Below are 25,426 nucleotides of genomic sequence, written 5' to 3' on the forward strand. Positions count from 1 at the left end.
ACTGAGTGGAAACCACGGATGCTGCTCAGGATGAGTTGCTGTCAGAACTGTGCTGCTGTGGCTCCATAAAAGGAATTTTATTTCTTCTAAATGACTAGATTCCTGTTCATCCTCTGCCTCTTTTCCATGTCCATAGGCCAGATAGAAATCTCTATTTGCCTGCCTTAAGCTTTGTCTAAAAGTACTACACATTGCATTACTATTAAAAGTACTGTACCTAGCAGAGGACACAATGTGAATACATGATTAATGATAATAACTAATTCCTGAATTACATGTGCAAACCCCAAATGATATTTAAATAAGAGGAGTGTGAATACTGTTACATTCCAGCAGTTTCTAGAGTATTTCTTAGCAGCATGTAGGTTTTCTGACTCCACAACTTCACAGTTTTGCTCCGTTGCATTGGAAAGCAAATGTTCCACATTATTGCAAAAGCCCATGAAACGTCCTTAGGTTTTGTCAAATCAGACATTTGTATAAAAGCAAGGGATAGCTTGTTACACAGTTCTGTGATATTGGTTTTGTCTGGGATCATAAGGTGTCTGCATTCTCTACGTCAACTATACACCTCGTATTGTCATCAGTCAGCTTTTCCAGGTCTAAGAACACACTAAGGACTGGCACTGATTCACTGCTCATTGTCAGTGACTTTTCTTTCAATGAGTCTTCTGTCTGTTGCTGTAAAGAATAACCTGACTTTGGGAGTGGAGGAGACAAGCAAGCAAAAGAGTTGTTTTATGAAAGACTCTTCAAGGCCAAGGCATCTTTAAATAGAATTGGCTAAAGAAAGCCTTCACCAATATATTGCTTCTCAGCAAAACATCAAGCCAAACTGTAGTTGTATTGATAAGATCATAAGAATGAAGGATCATTCAAGTCAGAAGGAACCTCAGCAGTTCTTTAGTCCAGCCTCCTGCTGAAAGTAGACTCAGCCATGAGCTCAAACCATGTGCTTGGGCCTTTCTCCAGTCAGGTCTTAAAAACCTCCAAGGATGCAGACTGCACAACCACTTTGGGCAGCCTGTACCACTACCCCACTGTCATCATGGTGGAAAGGTATTTCTTCATATCCAGTATGAATATCTCTTGTTTCAGCTTGTGCCTGTTGTTTCTTGTCCACCACACACCATTGTGAAGACCATGGCTCCATCTGCTCAGCGATCTCCAATAGTTATGGAGAAGCGTGGTGGGAGGTAGGGGGGAACAACGGACAGATGACAACACGGGACTATTAGATGCCTCCAAAGCCTCCTCATCTCCACGATGAACAAGCCCCAGTCCTGCAGCCTCACAGTGCAAGTGGTCCAGACCTGAGCATCCCAGTTGGGCAACACCCATAATTCTCTTGAAAGTACAGTCCATTTCTCCTCCATGTCATTTATGAAAATGCTAAACAGGCCAGGTCCAGGGATAGACCCTGCAGTGCTCCATTTGTTAGGCCTCCAGGCAGTTTATGATCCACTAACCCCCACCCTGTAAGGACAATCATCCAACCAGTTATTCCACACCATCCTAGTTTTTCAGCCTCTAAACTGTAACATCTTATCTTGGATACAAGAACATGATGCAAGACAGTGTCAAAAGCCTTGCTAAAATCAAGGTCACTGACATCCACTGCTCTCCTCTTATCCACAAACCACTCATTTCTGCATAGAGAGCAATCAAGTCAGTCAGGCGTGGTTTGCCTTCTCCTTCATATGCCCAGAAATCTGTTCCGAGATGACTCCCTTCATGATTTTCTCAGTGACTGAAGTGAGGCAGACTGACCTGTAGTTTTCTAGGCTGACCTTTTTTTGTCTTTTTTAAACACAGGCTCAATACTTACCATTCTGCCATCACTGAGGATCTCCCCCAGTCTCCACAACCTTTCAAAGATGAACGACAGCAGCCTTGCAAAGACATCAGCTAGCTCTCTCAGCGTCCTTAGATGCAGCCTATCTGGTCTCATAGACATGGCTCAAGTTTTCACAAGTAATCACTCACTTGGTCCTTAATTACTGCTGGTAGTTCTTGAATCCTTACACTAAATTCAGAGACCTAGGAGTCCTTGTCGGTAAGACAGTGAAGCAAACAAGGCATTGAGTGTCTTGCCTATGGCTGCTGTCACTAAATCATGTGTCCTCCTCCATCTGCTTCCAGAGCACTAAACCTATTCTGCAGTCAGACCCGAAAGTGGAGAAGGTACCATTTTCTTACTGCCAGGAGTCACAGGTCTCCAGCTTTCCCCACCATGGCAGTCTCCATTTGGCACCCACAACATACCATGATCTCCTGGTGCCCCTCCTTCCATGTAGCTGGGGGTTCAGGCTGTCATTAAACGGGTGCTTAACACACCTTTACGAGGATCAGCCTTCCCAGCAGCCGCCAAGATCCAAACATGGCAAAAGAAAGCCACAGAAGAGCCAGGAGAGTACAGTGGACAGGACCTAAAAACCATCCCAGGCACCTACACTAGCCTGCCAACAGCCATGCCAGCTGCCCAGGCTGTGCTCACAGCCCTCAAGATAGTAGTGCTGCCCACAGGCCAGTTAGACGGCAATTGCACACTGTGCCCAGGCATCAGCGCCTGCACAGAGTGCCCCCCGGTCCGTGGGTCCCTTCTCCTGCACAGCCACGAGCCTGCCCAAATGCCATCCAAGGGTGCTTTGATTAGCTGGTGAGTGTCACTGCTGCTGCACACTTGTGTTTATGCAACAATGTCATTTCAAGCAAGGGCATTTCATTTACCATGTTAAAAATGCCTTTTTGTATGGAATAACAAGAGGTACTTACACGTGGATTTTATCAAGTAGGTCTTTCTTACATAATTAGACTTACCTCAAGGAGAGATACAGAGTTGTAGCCACACTGCTAAAACAGGTCTAGTGTAAATTTTTCTTTTATAGGACATGTGAGAACATTTTCTCCCAAAATGTAATTCACTATAGTAACGTAATGTGTTAAAGTATTAAGGCTATTTCACCAAAGTTCTGATATCCAAGTTTCAGGTTCCTTTCAAGTGCACATCCAGGAGACTGGATATAACATTGAACAAAGACAATCTGCCTTATGACCTAAAGAAGAATGCCATTTGGTAAGAAGCCAATATCCCTGAATGGTAAACTGTCTTGAAATGATTCGTGGAAATGTAGTTCAGGCCCTGTTGCTATTAAATCCAATGGAAGTTTTCCCACTGAAATAAATTGTTAAGGATCTAACCGTAACAGATCTAATCATAACAGGGAGGTTTCCTTAGACGACACGCAGTACAAGAGAACTTTTCTTCAGATAGGATTTACTCTGTATTTTATGCAAGTTTGAAATTATTAAAAGGACTTTAAGAGGGGTGGGAGAGAAGCATAATCCTAACTCAAACACACTCCAAGGACCACAGCACATGAGAGCACAGGCAGTGCTGCTTGCTTGGATTTATTCACAGATTTGCCCTCATCTTTTTCAGCTGGCGCTCCTGTGCTCTTTCTGCACAGACAGTGTTTACCCATTGACTCACCACTGGCCATCCTGCTCAGGACAGCCCTAGGTTTTATTTGGGCTTCTTGTAAACCATTGTTTTATTGCCCTGAGTGACCACCGCATCTTGTATAAATAATTCTCAGGAGGTTGTTTCGGGGGTTGCTTAATGCTTGTGGTGATTTTTAGTCTGAGCATAGTCAGGACTCTGAACAATTGAGAGGGTGGGCTGGTTAGTTTAGAGGAACATCATTAGGTTGGAGGTTGTTAAAATTACTTACCCATGTTTTAAACTTCAGCAAGTATTAGAGTTATTCAGTTCTAGTTTCTACTATTCATGCATTTTCTGAGACTAAGGCATGCTTTTTTTTTTAAAAAATACACTTCATTTGGCCAGAAAAACTGAACAGGTTTATTTCATAATTATCATTCTAGTACAGAACCATCTACACTGCTATGAATACCTGTAGCTGCTACTAAATATAAATACAGTTTGTTTATATTAGCTTTCTTTTGTTTTATCATCTTTAAAGAAACCCCATTGTGAATAAACCCACAACACCGCAGGAAATTGCTTACATCTAAATGCAATTATTTTTTTTCTTAAAATGTTATAAAAAAAGATTTCTACATACTTGTCACAGGCCCACCAATTTTCTTCTCAACAAGACATTTGGTAAAAACAGACTATGAAAAAGCTTATCCAAAAGTTACATGCCAATATTGATCTCACTATATAACAGAATAGTATATATGTACCACAGAAATGTTAATCATGTGCAGATGACTGAATTCAGTAGTTTTGCAAGTGAATTCTGTGAAAAAATCGTTCTTCAAATATGTTCACAGAATACCCTGAGATGAATAAAGGGAAACAAAAAGCTCTATAAAACCCCCTTATGCTGGAAAAGGACACCACTTAAATGAAATTAATTTTAAAATTGATTTGCTGTGCTCAGTGTTAACCCCTGAAATAGACACATTTAAACTGATTCAAAGTTAAATTACACCAATAAAATCACCATGTGCATTGATGTAAGTGTATGCATGCTAGTGATGGGCTTTTGTTTAATTAGATCTATATAAAAACAGTTTTCAGTGGAACTTTGCATGGCAGACAAGGCCTACAACTGCTTGCTGTCTCTGTTTTAGCTGAACACTAAACTGAGTGGGAAATTCTTCTCATTATATCAGGAGCCAAAAGTTTGGCAGAGTTCAGTCTCCATTCAGTATATCTACAAATATTTACACTGACTGTAAGATGACAGGCTTCCCAGCACCCCCTCATCCTGGGTCCCTCCATGTCCTTAAATGAGTGGACATTTAGCTATACAGTCTAAAGGCCTTCTGATAGTACAGCACTTATTGTGAAATGTGTTGTTTGGGTTAGCTGAATGTCTCTGTCACTTATTTCCCAGAGAGGATTTGAAAGTTACGTATGTTTAGCTACTACTGTATACTAAAGACAAATGGATTTCCACAAGGTCTCATAATCAGCTGGGAAACTGTCTCTCTCTCATGCTTGAAAAATTGCAGAACAAAAAAGAAACAAAGGAAACAGATAAGAAAGCCTTTGTGTTTTGGAAAAGAGATGGATTGGGGAGTGGGGGGAGAACGTTGAATGTTTGGGGGTTTTCTGCCAAGAGTTTGCTTTTCTGTTCCTTTATCCCTTACTAAGTTTTTCCCATGAGCACTGTCAGTATAAAATACTACTGAGTTAGAAGAATAGCGGCTCCTTCCCACTTTGCATAGATGTAGCTGTTTATACAAGGACATTCAGCTTTAAAAAAAAATTAATTAGGTTGTGCATGAGACCTTGGGATAAGCAGTAAAGGATCATGTGAGTGGATCCACATGCTGGAATTGCTCAAACAGCAGCTTAAACACCATGGCCTCAGCGCACCCCATGCAAAACTGTAGGTAAAAACATGTCATAGCTCTTGACTTTGTTTTCACAGTGCGAGTTCAAAAACAAATGTACAAATTGTAACTACCAGCCTACTTTAGCCATGTCAGCATTAAGGGGAGTACAGGCATTTGAACATTCAAAGCTATTGACAGTGCCTGCTCACTGCTTCCACCCAAACCTGAAGGCATCTAAACTCACTTGGTGTTTCTATTCAGTGCATTTCCCCACATGATTAGTAGTGAGTGTGGAAATGTCTTAGAACAAGCAGCTCTCTGGCATGCACCTGCTCCCAGCCCTTACACATACAGCAGCAGCACTGCAAGCCCAACACAAAGCTCTGCACCATGGTCATTGAAGTGTGGCATCCAACAGATAAGACCTGTAGAAGACTACATTTGGTGGAAATGTGAGAGATCAAAAATGGGTTCTCACCTCAGCCATGGGGCATCCAAACCCTCACCTGGGAGCTCCAAGGCATGGGGGATACTGCAGCACTCAGGCTCTCAGGGAACCTGCAGCAAACACCCTCCCACAGAGGCTGCTCAGCTAAATGCTCAGGAAAGGAGGACATCTGCAAGCAACACCCAGTCATCTCTAGAGAGAACAAATATGAATGTACACAAATGTACACAGAAAGAAAGACCCAAAACCAATTAGCTATCTTGATGTCTCATGGGTTAACCCTGGCGGACATAGTACTTATTATTACTGTATTCAGAATGAGAATGATTTAGCTATCCCTGTATTTTCCAAATTATTATCTAAGCCAGTAGGAATCTTTTAAAAAAAAAAAAAAAAAGTGTTAAGCTTGTGTTAAATCCATCTGCCCTGGCATTATAACCAACCAGAGGCAAAGTAATTTATTTCTCAAAATGACACCAGCACAAGCTATATATATTCAAAGAAGTGTTTCAAACAAACTTCCACAGGAATAAGGTGAGAGAAGCAAGTAAATTAAGCACTAAAATAAATACCTCGTGATCTTGCTTATAACCAAACAGGGAAATAAATAGGTGTTCTCTGGATAGGTCACCGCACAGCAATTTCCAAGGGAAATTTGCAAAATACTAAGCTGCCCCTTGCAGTCTGAATGCAATGACATAATGAGTTTCTTGCAAATGTATGCCAAAAAAACCTAATCCAAACTGGAAAGAAGAGAGGAAAGCTCCTATAAGACAGTTTTTATAAAAGCTTAATTCAGGGCCTCCACCCTCATGTACTGTACCAGCCACCTTAGCTTTTCCATTCTGCCTGGTCCAAGAAAGCACTGACTAGCATATTAAAAATACTGGCTTTAAAATGTTTGGAAATGGACAGTGACAGCAAGATATGTTTTAATAATCAGACACAGACTATTAGATGACCTTTCAGTCATCAAAAGAGGTACAGAGATTTAGGTCTAACAGAATACAAAATGAGTAAACTAAAGTAATACAGTTGGGAGAAAAAAATATGAAAAAGATGTCAAATTGCTCAGTCCTTCCAAGAATCAGGCACTTTCTAGTAGAAAAGTGTAGTCAGGTTATTAAAACATAACGTTGGGTATCTGGAGATACAGATAATACCCTGTTCCCAGTCCAGTAAGTAGAGGGTTTTGACACCTGTAACCAGGATTTCAAGCAAAAGCACTTCTCCTTCCAGCTGTACAATCAGCTTCCTTGGAAAAGGCGCTTAACCCCTCAAACTTCAGCATTCTCATTTCTAAAACAAATCTAGCCCACTTCTTACACCACAAGCACACTGGAAACCATAATTAACTTTTCATAAAAATACTGTAAGCTACAACTTTCTACATATATTCATCATCTAATTTTTTTTTTCTTTAACTAACCCCTCTGCTCTTATGCACTATTCATGTGCACCACGCGTTTTTTCATCAGTTATGACTTATGGCAAGGACCCACCACAACAAATGGAGAATATATGATGTGTACCTGCCTCCCAGTTAAAAAATAACATCATGAATGCTGGTATTACTTATCTGGTTTTCAGAAAATGAGTGGTGATCTCTCTGCACCTGACATTCTGGGAGCAAATTCTGTGTATCTGACTTGCTTTCTCTCTTTCCTTCCTTACCCCCAACACCAGGACTCAGCTTCTTCAGGCTTTTTCCGTCTTCTGTCGCTTTCATCTCCCACTCACCTACTGTCACAACGTATTGAATGGCAGCAGCTCATAAAACTATGCTCATGGCTTTATGGCTTTTCATAAAACTACTGCTTTCTATGCCTTTTTTTTTTTTTTTTTTTTGCCTTACTTCTGCGGTGGCTCTGTATACACCCAGTGTACTGAAGAACAAGCCTCCTTTGTGATTGTGTGAAATAGCATTTAACGGCTTCGCAAAACTGATACTATTTCTAAAAAGGGTATTTCATTTCTCAAACATGTTGAAATTCATTAAAGTATTTTGTGCCATCTGTTTCCTCTTTGTAAATAAATAACTCTTTCCATCATGGCAACTGCTACGACAAGCTACTAATATTCATGAGGATGTAGCAACACTCACAGGAACAGAAAAAGTGACGTATATGTGAACAGCAAAGAGAACCCATTTCAGCTTAAGGTGAACTTGGAAGCAGTCCCCAGTGCCAGAATGAAGATGATATCCTTACATGTAACTCTTACATAAACAGATGTCTGTAAGATATTCCCTTATCCAGCAAAGACCCCCAGGGGATTTCAGCCCACTGCGAGTCAGACCCACCATTTCTTGAATGAGTTCAAACAGTTGTTCAATGACATCTTCATGAGATCAGCTGCTCTGCCAGCACAGCTGGCTTGCTGGTGAGGTTGGCTGGCTTTAACTGGAAACTGTTGGTATCTGCCAAATGGGGGCCAGACACTGGAGCAGACTTTCCAATTAGTGGAATACTCCATCCGATGGCTGGATGCGATTTCTCCGTGTGCGTATGTGCACGCTCCACCTGCGTGCTACCACATCTGAAGGCTGCGCTGGTACCCGTACAGGCAGCCTGCCCTCCCAGGTGAGCCAGAAGGGAGGCCATCTCCTCCTCACTGGGCCAGCAGAAGCCGGCTCAAGTTTCCCACAGCTGAAAGTTGCTGCGTGCATGTTTTACGTAAAGGCCCGTAGGAGCCGAAGCAGCTCGCTCGCTGCCCACCAGTGAGCTGTGAAACACAGGTGATTAGTTCCAGATGCTGCTTCGGTGCCTTTCCTTCTGCAGAAAGTGTGCAGAAGTCGCTTCTTTCAGTTTCACAGAACTCCCCAGAAATTGAAAACACACCAAAAGCCAGTATGGATTTGTTATCCCTCCCTCAACATCAGACAGGCTGCAGCAGCAACCAAGACATCTGTGGAAAGACGTCTCCACGAGGTGAAGAGGTCTGTGTTACACTCACTATGGACCTTACAGCTGATTCATCTCATAGCAAGAACCAGAACCTCATATTAAGTTCATGCCTGTTGTCACAGCATACCCAATACTTGCAGCAGGTTTGCCAGCCCCATGACAGTCCCATTCACACTCTGACAGGGACCTTGCTTCGGACAGTTAAGAGGAGTGCCTTGTGACAGAATCCAAAGGAGCAGGATAGCTGCTTCAAAACTCAATGTACTTGATCTGCCTGTTTATGCCTCCAATCTTCCTCACTAAGGTTTTGACCAACTGCACCAAACCAGTCTTTCAAACTCCTTATAAGTTTGTTTCTTTTAAAAATCTCACCACACGAAAGCCATTTTTCTCACCACTTCTGAATTATAATACAAGCAGATCATGTAGCTGCATCTATCTGATAATTCACAGTACAACATTCACCTGTCAATTCAAAATGCTTTCTTCTTAGCACACTGTGAGCACAATCAGTACATAATCTTGGTAGAAACTGCCATTTCCTTTCTGCATATTCAGGGGCAGGGGAGAATCCAGCTTTAATTGTTCATGAAAAAAATGCATCAATAAAGAAGCTGAGCCTGCAGTTTTTAGACATATCAGAAAACGTAATTTCTTAGAGCCTGAAAACATTCCAGTGTAAAACATTTTAGGCTAATGGAAAGGTAATTTTGCCCCATGTAAACAGTGAAGTATTTATAAGGTCCTCCAAGGATTTCAATCAGACAGGCTGTTGGCTCATCTTCACTATCCTTGTCATCATATTTTTCTGTACTCATGCTTCTATCTTATATACTTAGTTATGAGAACTGCAGTAGCTACCAATAGACTTCCAAATGCACCAGATCAGCTGTGAGCTGTTACTCAGCCTCCAGCCTTTTCCATCAAAGAAGGGTGCTGCTGCCCAGGACTCCATGAGCCCTCCTTTTGACAAGCTCCACTGCCCTGTGTAGGCCTGCAGCTCCTAACCTTGAGGGCACAGCACCAGCTCCTCCTCTGATCCTGGACACTTTAGGAAAGTGAACAGCTAAGGGTGGGAAAGGTTTATTTTAGGTTGGAGGAAGGGTTATATCTGCTGGTATTTACTGTAGCATAGGAAGAGTAACTTGTTTTATTTTTTCAGACTCCACTCTAAAAATAAACAGTAATGCAACCAGAATCTTGGGCACCTTTATACAGTTTTACCAATCTAAATAAATAAAGTCATTGTGATTCACATAATACCTTTAGGTAGTAACTTCATTAAATAGTCAAAACTAGAGCAGGTCAAAAATCATCTTCTAGAGTTCACACAAAATTTTGCCTTTATATAAGACCTTTTGTTTAAAAACTTGACAATAATTGGTAAAGACAACAGATGCTGGAAGTCACGTGAACTAATTTCCCTTCTATAATTGAGAAGATTGAAAAATAAATTGGTTTGCCCAAAGCAACATAAGGAAGTGGGGCAGACCCAAAAAAAGAACAGTCACTCCTCCTTGGTCTCCTGCTTCCCTCTGTAGTCTTCCTCTTCCTGTCTCGTCTGAATATTCATATTAATATGATTACACTGTTTGCACGTGACTTTTTTTCCTAAAAGACATTATTCAAATTTGGACACAAATAATTTCAAGATAAATTTGAAATTTGGGGTGAAATTTAACAGTAAAAAATTCCAAGAAAACAGCATCTCTGGTCATTGAGGATTAAGGCTGAAAAGGCCCATTAGCTCATTTTGTAGATCACCCAGTGTCACTTGTTTTTCCCCAAAATCCTATAAAGAGAGATAACCAGATCTCCTGAAAACTGCAGAGCTAAGTAGCCTTGTGTATCACCACCTATCACAGAGCAAAAAAAGTGCATCAATAACATAAGTATTGGGGTTAATATACAGCAGTAACTCTGCCCAGCTGGAATTTCACCTTCCATTCATGTTCAGATTAAGACGGCCATCGTCACACAGATTCAGGTGCACCAAGTCTTCACCTTTTCCTTTAGAGCAGTTCTAGATAATTTGGAGCCAAGCACAGCCTGAAGGCTCAAGCACAGCGAAGCGAGCTAGTATCAGTCTCTTGCCAGATTAAAGGGATTGCGAAGGGAGACAGGCTGGGTTTACCCACAGAGATGTGCGGGAGCTGGTTCAGGGTCAGGAGGGAGCAATAAGTCCTTTCACCCATCCCACATGGGCACCACCAACCCCACACTGAAAACAAGGCAAGGCTGTGCTGTTGTTCTTCCACGCACACAAAGCAACATCTGGCTCTGCCGTAGTATTTTTGTCAGGGGGTCAGTATTGCTGTTCATGGCTTATACAGTTGCTTCTCAGGTAATGGAATCACACTAAACTCAAAACCCAGCACAGGAGAATAGGCAAAAAAAGGGGATTAAAAATGGTTCTTTGCCATGTTTGCTTGGGATTAAAAATGGTTCTTTGCCATGTTTGCTTGGGATTAAAAATGGTTCTTTGCCATGTTTGCTTAAGTGTGACGTAGAGGCAACTTAAAGCCCAAATGTCATTTTAACAAACCTCACCCACATCTCACCACCTTCCCTCCATCTTTTCTGTAGCAGTCAGGGTTCTCCCCAGACAAAGTGTAGCCTTGTTACAGGAGCTCCCTTTTTCTTTTGTGCAGCCAGAACAGGATCCAGCTTCTACCGCAAACACTACAAAAGATGGGCTGGATGCCCTCTGATACGAAACCATTGCCAAGCCCACCTCCTGATGATGCCTCTCAGGATGGAAGTGTCAAGCAGCCGTGACACACCCTGGCTTCTCAAAGAGGCAAGATGGGATGCACCACATGCATCTTGGTGAGTTGTCTTTGAATGAACACTTGTGTCAGCAAGACGGGTGAGGAATCTTTTGGTTTAGCAGTTGCTAGTCTAGGCCCAAACCAAAAGCACCCCCCTGCCCCCACAAAGTCCGGTGATTTTCTAAATCCAAAGCCTCATCTAAGAAGTTCACTAATTACCCCAAATTTTATAACAGGCCAAACCAGGACCTTGGATCCCAAATAGCCCTCAAACTTGGGTTGGCTCACATTCTGGATCCAATGTCTGCGGTGTGGGCTAAGGCAAAACTAGAAGGGAGAAAGAAAAAAAAAATCAGCCCTGCTCCATGGATCTTTAATATAGGGCCACCTCTGATACACTCTAAAAAAATATAATGAGACCACTATAATATATATTCCAGCCAAAATTCTTGGCTCCCAAAACCATCTTTATATGGCATGCAATACAGAAACACCCAGGAGACGCTATAAGAACTTTGACAAGGCTAATATTAAGCTAGAACAAAACAGAAGTACTGGCACCAGCTGCACTCAGCTCTTAAGTAAACTTGTCCCATTAAAAAGTAGCCTCTAAGATATTTTCTCTCTGAAGTGTATAGTAGCTTATAAAAAGCAGGAAGAGTTGCCAAGTCATAGATGTGTTCAAGTACTCCTTACCCTCATTAAAGAACATTCCCTGGCAGCCAGAAGCTTTGAGTGCTCCAGTGAACCAGATTTTATAAGGGGGGGTGTTTACAGTGGTGTGCAATGTAGCTGGAAATCACAGTACACTGTAGCAACCCTGTACTAGATACAGCTGTGTTTGAGCCTTGTCACCCAGGGCACAGAATACAACAGGCAGGGTGATCAATGACGTTCCAAAACAATAATGTCTATTAAGAAAAGAAATCTCAAGCCTCTCTGCTCCGTAGAAAAGTATCTAGAGATGCCAATGCCTAAATACACATTAGGTAATGAAATACCACTGAGGATCTAGGTCTCGCTTCCATTAGCTTCATTTATAATTGTATTTACAGAGGTGTCTTTATAGTAATCATGTACATAATTTAGGTTCTTAATGTACCCACTGATTTCCATAGCAGTTAGGAGTTAAATTCTTCTGTGGATCTGGACCTTAATGCCACCCCCCACCTTGTTCATGTAAAGGCTATTTTCGCTTCTCAGTTCAGTGTCTAGCACATCTTCTGCCTGGTGATGTTATCCAGCCCTCTAAAAGGAATCAACAAATTATCAAATACATAAAGTCTTTTCATCCTTAACACCGATGAAAAACTAGGGAAGATAAGATCCACACTTTCTAACAGTGTAAGTGCTGAGAATGTAAAAACATGCATTCTCTTGGGTTTCTCATTTTTCCTCCCTGCTACCAGCAAGGCACTGTTTTCCAAAGGCTTTTCAGTTTCAGTTGAAGAAGGATCCCAATTTATGTGGCATTTCAGCAAGCTGCTAGTTATCCAAATCCTTCAGGCTGCATACACAAATACAATTTATCACCTGATTATTAAGATATGCTAGCTACCAGTTCCTACACAGTTAACCCCCATCCCTGTTATGATTTGGGGAATCCAGCAATGCACAGTGTATACATTTTGTGATCTTAGAGAATAACCAAGACTGAACAAAGAGGATGTAGACCCTGCCACACACGTAATTGTGTCACTGACACTTTCCCAGAGCAGCAATAATGTGGTTGCAAACCCTCAGCCAGTCTGACACAACCAGAGAAAGAGGATAGCCTGTGCAAAATTACACCTGGGTGTAGGCATCTGAAGATAAAAATGATCCCAAAGTGTAGCAAGTAATTAGAACTTAAAAACAGCAGAGCCTCACATACTCTGTGTGGTCACTCTGAGATAAAAGACTAAAGAAACAGATAGGCAGGCTCCCACAGCATCTGGATAGCTGCAGGACTAGTCAGAAAGAAAACAAATGAGAAATCTTGGTCTGCAGGGAAAAGAAATGGAAAGAAAAGTCATGGCCAGGCACCTTTCTGTGGAGTTTTGACTCAAGTTTCAAGCATGCTCAGAAGTGATGAGGAAACAGAGATAAGGAAACATGTACAGGGACTAATTTCTTTTTTAAGTGCCTTGTCTTAATCCGTGTATTTCTCATGCTAGGTAAAGTAACAGGATCTTGGTTTTCAAATTCTTACAAAGACTGCATGTTAGGCTTCATAGTTTGTTTCAGTTATGACATATTTTGCTTTAAGAGGCAGATTGTAGATCCAGAGTTCCCTTGAGTCAATATTCAAGGTTTGGGATGCCTAAGCTATAAGACAGCTCTAGGGAGCAGTCCACATCCTGGAGGTCTAAGGTGGCTTAATGGTGAAGCTGCATTTGTTTGAGGGGATGACAAGGTAGTATACAGCATCCAAGAAGTGTGCTGGAGAGACCAAGAAATGGGCCGGTGCCATAGAATCACAAAACCATGGAACAGTTTGGGTTAGAAGGAAACTTTAATGAACATTCCCCTGCCACAGGCAGGAACTTCTTTCACTAGACCAGGTTGCTCAAAGCCCCATCCAATTTGACCTTGAACACATCCAGGGATGGGGCACCAACAACTTCTCAGGGCAACTTGTTCCAGTGTCTCACCACCCTCATCATTATAAATGTCTTCCTTATGTCCGATTTAAACCTATCCCCTTTTAGTTTAAAATTGTTGCCCCTTGGCCTACAGGCCCTGGTAAAAAGCCTCTCTCCATAAGCCCCCTTTAGGTATTGAAATGCTGCAATAAGGAGTCCCCAGAGCCTTCTCTTTAACTCTCTCAGTCTTTCTTTACAGAAGAGTTGTTACAGCCCACTGATCATTTTTGTGGCCCTCCTCTGGATCTACTTAAAAAGGTCAGGAGGTTCACAACGGCCCACTCCTCAAGTCTGTCAAGGTCCCTCTGGATGGCATCCTTTCCCTCAACCATATCAACCGCACTACTCAGCTTTGTATCACCCGCAAACTTGCTGAGGGTAAAATCCTTCTATCTGTATCATTAATAAAGATAGTGAACAGTACCAGTCCCAATATGGACTCCTGAGAGGCACGCCACTTGTTACTGATCTCCATTTGGACGTTAAGCCATTGACTGCAACTCTTTGGATGCAGCCAACCAGCTGATTCCTTATCCACTGAATGTTCCATCCATCAAATCCATATCTCGCCAATGTAGCTAAAATGATATTGTACGGGACTGTATCAAAGGTCTTACAGAAGTCCAAGTAGATGACATCCATAAGTCTTCCTTTGTTCACTGATGCATTCACTCTGTCACAGAAGACCACTAGATTAGTCAGGCATGACTTGCCCTTTGTGAAGCCATATTGGCTGTCTTGGATCACCTCCCGTCTTCCAAATGTTTCCATGATCTGTTCCATGATCTTACTTGACACAAAGGTGAGGTTGACCAGTTGGTACTTCCCGGGGTCCTCCTTTTTATCCTTTTTAAAAATGGGTATGGTGGTTCCCTTTTTCCAGTCGCTGAGGATTTCACCTGACTGCCAAGACTTTTCACTAGTTCAGATGTTTATCAGCCTAGTCAGACTATGTCTGAGAGGATTTAGACTGAAACTTGGCAGCCTGTAAAGTATCTAGCTATAAAATCTTTACCAAATTGTGATACTATGTATTTCGCTTCAGAGTATCAGTATATCCTGTGACCGCGTAATCCAGAAACTTTCTGTAATGTTCCTGGAGAGGAAAGGGAAAGGAGTGGGAGGGAAATGCAATTTTATACATATTTGTATATACACATTTGTCCTACAAGTGAATAGGACCTCACTCTGAACCAGGAAAGCAGCTATAATTCTTTCCATGGACTAGTCATTTAACTGGATTACTATGGGAAATTTTATGGCTTCTTCCCCTCTGTTTTATCTGCCATGGTACATATAGAAGTCATCCATAATGTCACAGATTGTTTTTATTTCCTCCTACCACATTGCTGGCTCTTTTTCCTCTTGTGTCAAATACAGTTAGATTATACCCAGCACTTAGTGTGCCTGCTAAAAACTTTCAGATATGGCTGCATTTGGAAGTTATAAAGTGTGGACAGTGTGAGTCATCAATATTGTATTCTTCTAAAGGGTCATTTAAAACTAAGATATCGTCCAAAAGACCTCAATACTGGGAGAAATGACAGCTAAAGTATCCTGCAAACAGCTTTGGCTGTGGAGATATACTGCCCAAACATGCCTTAAGCAAAACAAAAAGCCTTTCTATAGTAAATAAATTAATTGATTTTTCCTTCTATTTCTTCACCACATTACCTAATTCATTCATAGAGAATATCTTAAAAAATCAGCAATTCTGCTAATTATTTTATAGAAGACAACAGTACAGAGTTCTCACCACTTACAGATAAATGTAGACTCAGCACCTACATTTAGGAAAGAAAACTATTCTTATTACTGGTTAAAAGCACCCATGAACAGACCAAAGTTTTGGATACTGGTTCACACACTGGAAGATACACAACACTGGTTGGATTAGCATAAATTAAAAAATAAAAAATGTAACTTTTTTTCTAAGCTATTAATTTAGACTATAGTCAGTGGAGGCACTTCCAGAAGACAATTCATCCTACCTGCATTAAAATTCTATGCTTGGATGGCAGGAATTGCTGCTGAAAATGTACATCTTACAGTACCAAACACACGGGAAGCCCAGACTAGTCATCCAGAAGTCGGGTAAGGCAAACTCCACCATCAGGGACTCTACATACCCCGTTGTTTTTCTGCTCTATGGCACCTGTTCACAAGAAACAGTCACAACTCTCTGTGAAAACCTCTACTAGAATTCCCGTTGGACCAATTGAACCACTAATAAACAGCATCTAACAGGGCATTATAGAGCACTTACTGCTCTCAGGACTCTGGCGACAGTGGTAATTCAGATCATACCATAAACTTGAAGAGAAAAGGAGCCTCTTGTTTTATTTGTACAGCACATCAAACTGTGGGGACACTGTTCAGGGTCAGGGTCTCCTTTTACTCCTTTGTCCCTCCAAGCTCCGGCTCGCAGAGATCCCAAACAGTCTCTGTGCAGAACATGGCATAGAAAACTTACAGATCAGCAATGTAAGAGACCTCACCATTTTCTCCTGTGATGAACAAAAGGTTCCATATCCAAGTAGGGAATGCATTTTAGCTTCAGGAGGGAACTGTACAGGGATGCACTAAACAAGTCACCGATCATCCTGGCCACCATGACAGCCAGCGTTACCAGTAGCAAGGACTGAACATCATTTGTGATCTCTACCTAAGGAGGAAACAGAGCAAAGGATTTTCCATTTTTTTCATATACCTGGAGACAATGGCAATGGTTGCACAGGACTGCCTACTTCTTTCACAAGGGAACAAGGAGCAATTCAGTCTGCTAAAAGTGGAAGGGCACTCCTCCCTCCTTTCCCAGGGATAGGTAATCAATCAACTCTTCCACCAGTCTTGGCTGATGCAGTGACAGCTCCCCCTCCCGTTCCTATCAGCTTGAAGCATTACACTTACATTAAGACTTACATCTGATTCCCATATTTCACATGGCTTGTAATAATTTTGAAGTATCAGAGGAGGGTAAGTAGAGATGGAGTAGCCAGATTGCTTAAAATAGCTTGGCATTGTGACAAATATTAAAAAATGCAAACAAATCCAAATATTTTTTCTTTCTTGCTGAGCTCAGGAGATATAAAATTGTTTTCCCATACTGCTGCTTCCTGACAGAACAAGCTCCTTCTACAAACATTGTCTTGAAGGATGCCAGAAAAGGGAACAAGAAGCTTTCAACAGAAGTCCAGCTCAGGAGGTCAACAGCAGGAACATCATGCAGTTACCATGCTGAACAACATTCAGCAACATGAGGCATGGTGCAGGCATCCCTGTCCCCATGATCACAAATCCATGAACGTGGCACTGCAGCACTGTTTGCAGAGAAACATATGCACAAATTATGGTATCTCACCTAAAACATCTTTCCTAAGTATACTTGCACTTTCTCCCTATGTGGTGAGGGTATGGTCAGATAAGCAGCAAAGTATGTTATATGGGTTAATACTCTATCCCCCTCCAACTATTTGGTTTTGCCTCAGCGGTTGGACACAGCCACCGTAACAGCTCTGTGGGCTGAGCTCACTGCAGCGCAAAGGTAGGCTGAGTTCACTTGCCCTGCTACTGTGAACGTCTAACAGCTGTGGTGGCGGTGACTTAACAAACCACACCAGTACAACTGCCTTTGAATAAAGGATTCAGAGCAAATTCTCGTACACACAGAGTAATGTGAATGCACATAATACTGCTCATGCCCAACTCACAATAAAGTCAAATATTTTTCATGGTGAAAATGACCGCACAGAAACATTCTCTTTACTCTACCTTAATAAGACTTTTTTGTAAGACTTGACTCTATCTCCTTTCAGTTCCACTATTTCCCCTACTACTGCATCATATTAAAAAGGGATATTCATTAGCAATTATCTCGGGATTAAATATGCAAACTTTTCTCATAACACTAAGAGGCTTTTGCTCAGAAACTTCTAATTCAGCCAAAGTGAATTGCAGCACATTGCTGTTTAATAGACCTCATTAGCTAGAGATTGTTAAGTACTCCAAGCATCTACATTCAAAGAATGCCAATGAACACATTTCTGTCTGATAAACTGTAGCAAATTTACCCAGGCTTATACTTTCATCCTCCTTCTGTCTCTGTTCTGGGTTTGGAAAGATAACATCCAGGATGATTTACAGTACATCCCAACAAGGGACGCATAGGGTATGGTCAGCCACATACAACAGGGTCATGCAACTGTCCTTTCTGCTTGGACACAGCCGGAGCTTTCTAATAACACCACAGCATTCTTTGAATGTCTCTTTAAACCTAGTATTGAACTGTTTTATTTAAAAACACCAGGAACATGTCAGTTGAAAGGAAAACAGCAACTGTGGGATTCTAAGAATTGCTTCATCATATCTGCAGCAACTGATTCACACAGATGGAGACTCCTTTGTTGTGGATTCCTTTAAAGGTTTTATTTAAAAGTATCTTGCTATGGGGAACTCTTCTAGAATAAAACCAGCATTAAAAATTAATATAAAACCACTCTAAAACGCTAAATTTAAAAGCTCTTGAAACTCAAACTCTAAAAAACACTCTCAAGTGATTGCTTTAACCTATACAGAGTATCTCCAGAACAGCAAGAGCCAGCAGGAACTGGCTTTTCAACTCCCCTCCTTGTTTTTCATCCCATTTTATCCCTTCCTCCTACCCTCCCACCCTCTAGCAGTCAAGCTCGCCTGGCCCAGGCCCTCATCCTTTATTGTCACAAACATCCAGCAGCATTTTACATCTGCTATTGAGAAACTCTGAGGCTTGTGCTGATTTTCCCCAGCCCTGCAACCCTCCTGAGTGCTGGGATCTGGGAGGGGATGGCTCCTCTTTACAGAAGTGCATCAAACACAGCAAGTGCCTCTGGGTTCAGCATCAGACTTCAGTTCCTCCAAGAGTTAATGCCTGCAGAGCAGTAATGCTGTTTATCTTTGGCAGGCTAGTATGGTTGAGGTCATTAAAGAAAGACATGTTATAAAAGCATTTTGAGCAATATCTTTTGTATGTAAGTAAGTTTAAACTTCGGCCAAAATAGAGCTGATAGAGTTGTCCTGAACTCTCACAGCACATGGAAACTAGAGAGGCAATTTTAGTGATATGAAATTCACTTGGAAATAGGCAATACTAAAGCAAAACCATGAAGCCAATCTGCAGATGACATAGAAATCAATTATATCTTATGAGGCATGAGCATGAAAAACAGATAAAATTGTTCATAAAATTTCAAGAAAACTTTGCGTGAAAGTTTTACTCATTATGTGACCTTAAGATAAGGTGAAGGTATACACTAATTATAGATCAAGTTATTTATGAAGCCCAGCCTAAAGCAAAAATTCTATTAAAAAATTACTTGATTTCACATCCAAGTATTTGGAGAGCCAGAGAAAACCTTATTTCCTGCTTACTAGGGACTCTCAAGTTGTGAGAGAATATTTATTAGCTACAAAAAACATATCAAATACAAGAATAAACTCCAGAGATCAAATGAGAAATGCTGGGGAAGGAAATCACAACAAAGAAAGATTCACACACAAAAGATGCAGTCACTCATACAAGAAAAAGTATGCCACTCTTAGCACCGGAGAAAAAGGAAGAATTCATCAAAACCTGGACCTACAGCCTAAGTCCATTAATGACAGGGAAGACAGCAATGCAGCAGCAAAGTTCTCCTTAGGGTATCTTGATAAAAATCAAGGAAGCACAAGTTAATCCAAGAACTGTGATAGATTCAAGTCATCTGACATAAATAAATGGACACACACAGACTTACACACGCACACAATATAATGTGCTCTTCATAAGGCTTCATTAGTATTCCCAGTTTAGAGAATGGCCGTCTGCTCCCTGCTGAGAGAGACAAAGTGCAGAGCCTCGGGACTGGCTGCATGAGGACGTTAGTGCTGGGTGATCTTGGGTGTGAATTTACTGTGTATTAGCTACTTTGCACTAACTGCCCTGGGTACCCTTGGTGCTTGGGAAGTGAAAAACAACATACTTTACCTTCAAAAAGGAGCCCGCCTAACTCACGCAAAAGCACTCAAAGTCAGCCTGCACAAAAGCACTCTTAGTAGGTACTAGAAGCATCCACCCAGGGAATTAGTGCCAAGTAACTAGCAGGCTGTAAATTCACACTGGAGCTCCCTGCATACTAATTCTCCCCACACACGGACCCTTGTAAGCCCCGAACAGCAGCCAAGCAAGCCCAGCCGCAGCCCAACACCATTAAAAGCCCATGTGGTCCGGGGCTGGAAGTTTATGCTGCCTCTCCTTTAAAAATACCTATCTGTTCAAACCAGTCCCTAAAGAATCTAAGAAAAGAACAAATTATGCAGTGTATTACAGAGGGAGAGATAAAATAAAGGTGACAAAAGCAGAGAAAGGAAGGGAGTAAGTTGGGGGCAGCCACCAAATACGAACTCCTTGGCCATTAAATGTGATGTTTTGTTTATTGATATTCATTCCGAGCCTGCATTTTAGGGGCTGCTATTTAGGATGCAATTTACTCTCGGTGTATGTTGCCAGATATTTTTTTTTTCCTTTTGATCCTACGGGTGCGGCAGGCTGTGCCAAAAACGTCTTTGCCTAGGGCAGTCGTCTATGTAAAGCCAGCAGCGCTAATAGGCGCTGGAAGCACTCGACGCTGACACTTCATACATCAGCAGCCTAGTAAATTGCACCTATTTTTTTCAATATTCTCTCTATATACAAAATCTTGAAAAATGTCATTTACACACAGAGACCACAATTAGTTTATTAGCACAGTTACTCAAACCTATTTAAATATCTTCTTTGTCACTGGAGGCACTTTTCAACAACCCCCATGGTCCTGAGTTTCTCAGGCCTCCACATCATTATAATCTATTAGGCACCTTCATGTCAGCTCTGTTTTATTATATAACACATAATTATGCATTTCATTAACAACATCACCAGGCACAGTACATCAAAGGGAGAAAGGCAGCTGCTCAGGAAATTCAAAAGATGCAGTTTACTTAAAGCTCACTGTTAAAACCCTCCCCCACTTTTCAATCAAATTGTGGTTAACATGTTTCAAAGGTTTTACTCCAGCTCAGAGAACAGAGTCCAAACAACCTCATTAGGCGCAAGGCTGCTGATACAGTGAATATTCCCTGAACCCTTCATACTTCAATAATGTCAAAAAAAAGATCATAAGCCAGCTACACAGTGCAAATCGATTTTCTTTCTTCTACTGGAAACCCACTTAGCAAGAGCGCTCTCTTGCTACTTGCAGCTTACAACGACAAATGCAGGAGAGAAGGCTTATAAAAAAATAAAATTAAAAAAATATATTTTGTAGCCTAATTCATTTTTCAAGATTTGTTCAAATAGGAGAGCTGTCTGGCAAACTGAACAAACAAAAGACAGAATCTTCTCCCTTCCCATGATATAAAGACCATCGTACTTGGTAGAAGCAAACTCTCCAAAAGAAATACTTTTTATGTTCTTCATCAGGTCACAAACACTTAACTGCAAAGTCTGGAATTTGAAAAATATTTGGAAAAAAACAAGCGACTGCTGGACAAAGGTACAAGACAATATGTCTGAAAGCAAGTTTAAAAAGAGAGTGAGTGGGAAGTCTTGGTACTATCAGCCACATCCAGTTGTTTGGGAGCTGAGGTTGCAGCTGGCACAAAACACCAGCTCTAGGCACAGTTTCCTGGTCTCCATGCCACCAGATTTTGTGGAGGAGTACACATTCCCCCAGGAAAGCAACTTTTGTTTCTCTCACATACAACCAGAACTTCTCTCATTTGAAATTTTTGCTAGTATTGATTAAAGACACCAAGAATAAAATCATTCACAGTCAACAGAACATTACCAAAGGGTGGAGGGCTTGTACCCAACAGAAAACCTTTGATTGTTTTTTTCATGGAGCAAATGCCAACAAGGTTGCAAGCTGATTGCTTGACATAAAGAAGGGAAGGAGAGAACAATTCTCTATTCACAGCACTAAAAGAGCTGTTCGTGCAGCTTTCTTGAGAGCAGGAGTTTACGGTAATAATGTCTCCCATGATTAGATATTTGTATCATCACAGCCCTTTCATAAACAATGTAGATCTTCATTTCAGTTTCTTTAATCTCTCAATTATGACCTGCTGGCCCTTAGCAACCTGTACGTTGAACGCTTGAGTCACTTTACTTCCCACTTAATAATGTCCAGACAAACTATGAACTGAAATGCTGTTATCATGATCTGCTGTTTTCATCTGGGATTACTCCAAAAGAGGCACCTTCTTCACATATCGATCCAGCTGAATACTCCCTCCCTGCATTTCCATTAATCTCTCTCTTACTAAGTGAAAAATATTCCTTTCTTGTGCACTTTACCTTTAAAGAAATCTTTTACAGTCCTACGACTACATCCATTAATTCAATTCACTTTATCTCCTTATCACTCATCACTATCACTGCTGGAAATTTTTGGAAAAGTGGGATGCTGCAATACAGTAAACATAAATCTCCTAAAAAGACATGATTGTCGTGCTAGCCCCAAAAAGTTATGCATTCATGTTCCCTCACACTGCTGAAAATGATTATTTCTTGCAGCCTCAGGCACACGAAGCTGTGCATCACGCTCTACAAAGGGCGGCACACCCAGCGTAGGTTCACTCTGAGGACATCCTGCCAAACCCCAGTGCCAGGAGGATTACACAATTAGTGGGATTCTTCCTCTTCCAGAGCTCAACTCCATTAACTATTCCAGGCCATTACAAGAAGTAGACAGCCTCTAGCACCCTAGAGCTTAATTACTACCAAGACAGAGTGCAAAAAAATGTCTTAGTGCAGGGCGCTTAGTTTTTCTCTTCAAGCAAAGTAGTTCTTATAATTCACACTCATGCACTGCTTCTTAATTTACCTTAATTCATAATGTTCAGTGAGATCTTGTCCCGTTTTTCTCTGATGTAGGTTTAAATATTTGTGGGAGTTTTTCTGAAGCCAACCAGCATTTTGTTGATGATTTCCTTGTTAAAAGAGAGAACAACTTTTTCTAGTTCCAAGACCAAGCACAGCAGCAGCAGATTGCTAAAGAAAATGTAGAAATACTCAGCACAGCTAAGTAATCCCTGGAAACATATCAAAATCCTTTAAGCCTCAGTCCTTGGGAACTTGAATGGAAGATGCTATGCAAATGTTTGATTTCTTGTTTCAGTCCCTCAAGGTCTATAAATACACCTGTTTTGACAGGTTGTGGCAATGGATGCAAGTGATAGCGGAAACAGTAAAGGTGACAGCAGCAACTCTTGCCAAGATCCCCTGGAAAGATATTTATCAGTGATTTTTTTGCAATCTGGCTCTTTTATCTTACATACATAGCAGACACCAAACCCTGAAAGGAGGTTTTAAAGCTGTCTAAAACCTGTGTCTCAGGAAGGTTACACTGGTTCATGTTGTGCCAAGTGAACCTTCTATTAATAAAAACAGCAGCATTGTGTATGTGCACTGCTGAATACACCTAAACATTCAGCAGGCTCACACATTAAATCTTTTCAAAACAAGCACTGTACAGTATAATAACCCAGCTAAGCAACCTTGTACTTTTTTAACCCACAGTATCACAGAATTCTTAAAATTAGCATTCATGAGCGTTTTTTAAAATAAGATAGACAACTGCAATGAATCTCTGTCATATTTAAGTGATGCTAAACCAAACATCTCCAGAATGCCATGAAGAGAAGAGCCCAGTGACTACAGACAGCTGCAGAGTGGACAGTGGATTTAGCAAGGCTATTTGATAAACGCTCTACACCATGGGCTACAGGCTTCATTTCAGATTTAAATTCAGTAGGAGTTTAGGCTTTAAATACCAGAACAGAAAACTTACAAAAGCTTGTTCACAAAATGAGCTTAGGTATCCATTCACTGAGCCTCCAGTTTCTTAAATAAATGCATTATGAAATCTGAGGTCCTAAAAACCATTCCCCATACCCTTCTCCATGAGAGTACAGTTTCACTTATTTCGTTTTCCAGACAAGCTACTGCCAAAAAACACACAGTGCTCTTCCCCTAGTTGGAGCAAATTCAACAGAAAATAGTAGGACTTGATGTATTTACCAGTTTGCTGATTATGCATTGCTATTCCAATTGTTTTGGGATCAATTTGAGTAAGACTAGGATCAGTACAGCATTACTCTGCACCTCCCCTTCTTTGTAGAAAGGTGACATCACTTGCAATCAGGTTCTGAAATAACATTAAATATACCATTCAAACACACAGGGCTCCTCCTGACAGGCAGTGTAAGCATAGCGAACGTGTACCCAGTTAGGAATAACTGTAGGCTTGGAGATTTTGAAAAATTGTTTTGACTAGGGTTTAAACACTTCATTAGAAAAAAATCAGGAAGCTTACTAACAGAAAATTAGACCCTGTCAAAACAACTTCTGTGAACCATCACAGGTGTAATCAAAAACATTAAGTGAGCCCTAAAGTATTTAAGTGTGACGGGCTGATGCATTAAACAGCCTAGCATTGGGAAGAACCTGCCAAATGAGTTTCCAAATAATTAAGCACTTCCTCTGTCTGCTTTTGAAGGAAACATGACGTGAAAAATCTTGAATACTACATGTTTTTCCCAGCTTCTGCAAAAAAATTTTCCTTTCTCCACCAAAATCAGGTGGAAAACTCTCTCCTGGGGAGTTAAAATGAAGACTGTAGCCATGGGGAGAAACCTGACCACAGCTAAATTCAGTATTGATTAACCCTGCTTCAGCAACTGTTCTGAACTATTTTTAAGCACTTAAGAAGAGAAGAATTGGAACCTGACCACTGAGTAGGCACATACACCTTCCTGCGTTTCTGGTGAGGACTCCATAGTATGTGCCTTATTAATCAGCAGTGCAAAAAATGCTTCCTGATCCAGAGCACGTACACGTGTATTCATTCTAAAGTGAGGGTCAAAATCCCAACAAATGCTGACATGACCTGTCATGAGGCTCCATTACTTTCTCACACCGGAAAGGCTCTCCTGAAAGGCAGCTGTGTGCTCCTTATCATTTTTTCTCCAGAGCACTGGCCTATGTTTGCCTGAGGAGCCTAATGTCCCTTTCACACCCCTCCATCTTAAGCAAGTCAGAGGAAGGCACGATCAGAGATCTCCCAAGGTCTATGCTGCCAAAGTGTGCTGTGAGGATGTATTCATTTTTTTCAGTCCGTTCTTTCCCTTGTCTCAAGCATTGCATACACGCTGCTAAACAAGCAGGAGAAAGGGAAAAGTAGGACGCAAGCCTCCCAAATACATTCTCTTTTCTTTGAACAACGGCCAGGCTGAAGAAGAGCATGAGATGGGAGCAGTATAACCACAGTAACCTGAGTCTTCATGCTATGTGATCTGAAGCACCAG

The 25,426-nt window shown here is 41.3% G+C and overlaps 1 protein-coding gene across 1 annotated transcript in view; it reads right to left on the reverse strand.

Annotated features, from left to right (window-relative positions):
• LOC130145927 (chloride channel protein C-like) overlaps positions 1-25,426 on the reverse strand; it is an 81,071-nt gene that overhangs the window by 20,571 nt on the left and 35,074 nt on the right. The window contains 1 exon segment of the mRNA XM_056331492.1: positions 16,564-16,730. Within this exon segment, the coding sequence (XP_056187467.1) occupies positions 16,564-16,730 (167 nt within the window).

The sequence above is a fragment of the Falco biarmicus genome, chromosome 3 (assembly GCF_023638135.1).
Source record: "Falco biarmicus isolate bFalBia1 chromosome 3, bFalBia1.pri, whole genome shotgun sequence".
Classification (NCBI taxonomy): Eukaryota; Metazoa; Chordata; class Aves; order Falconiformes; family Falconidae; genus Falco; species Falco biarmicus.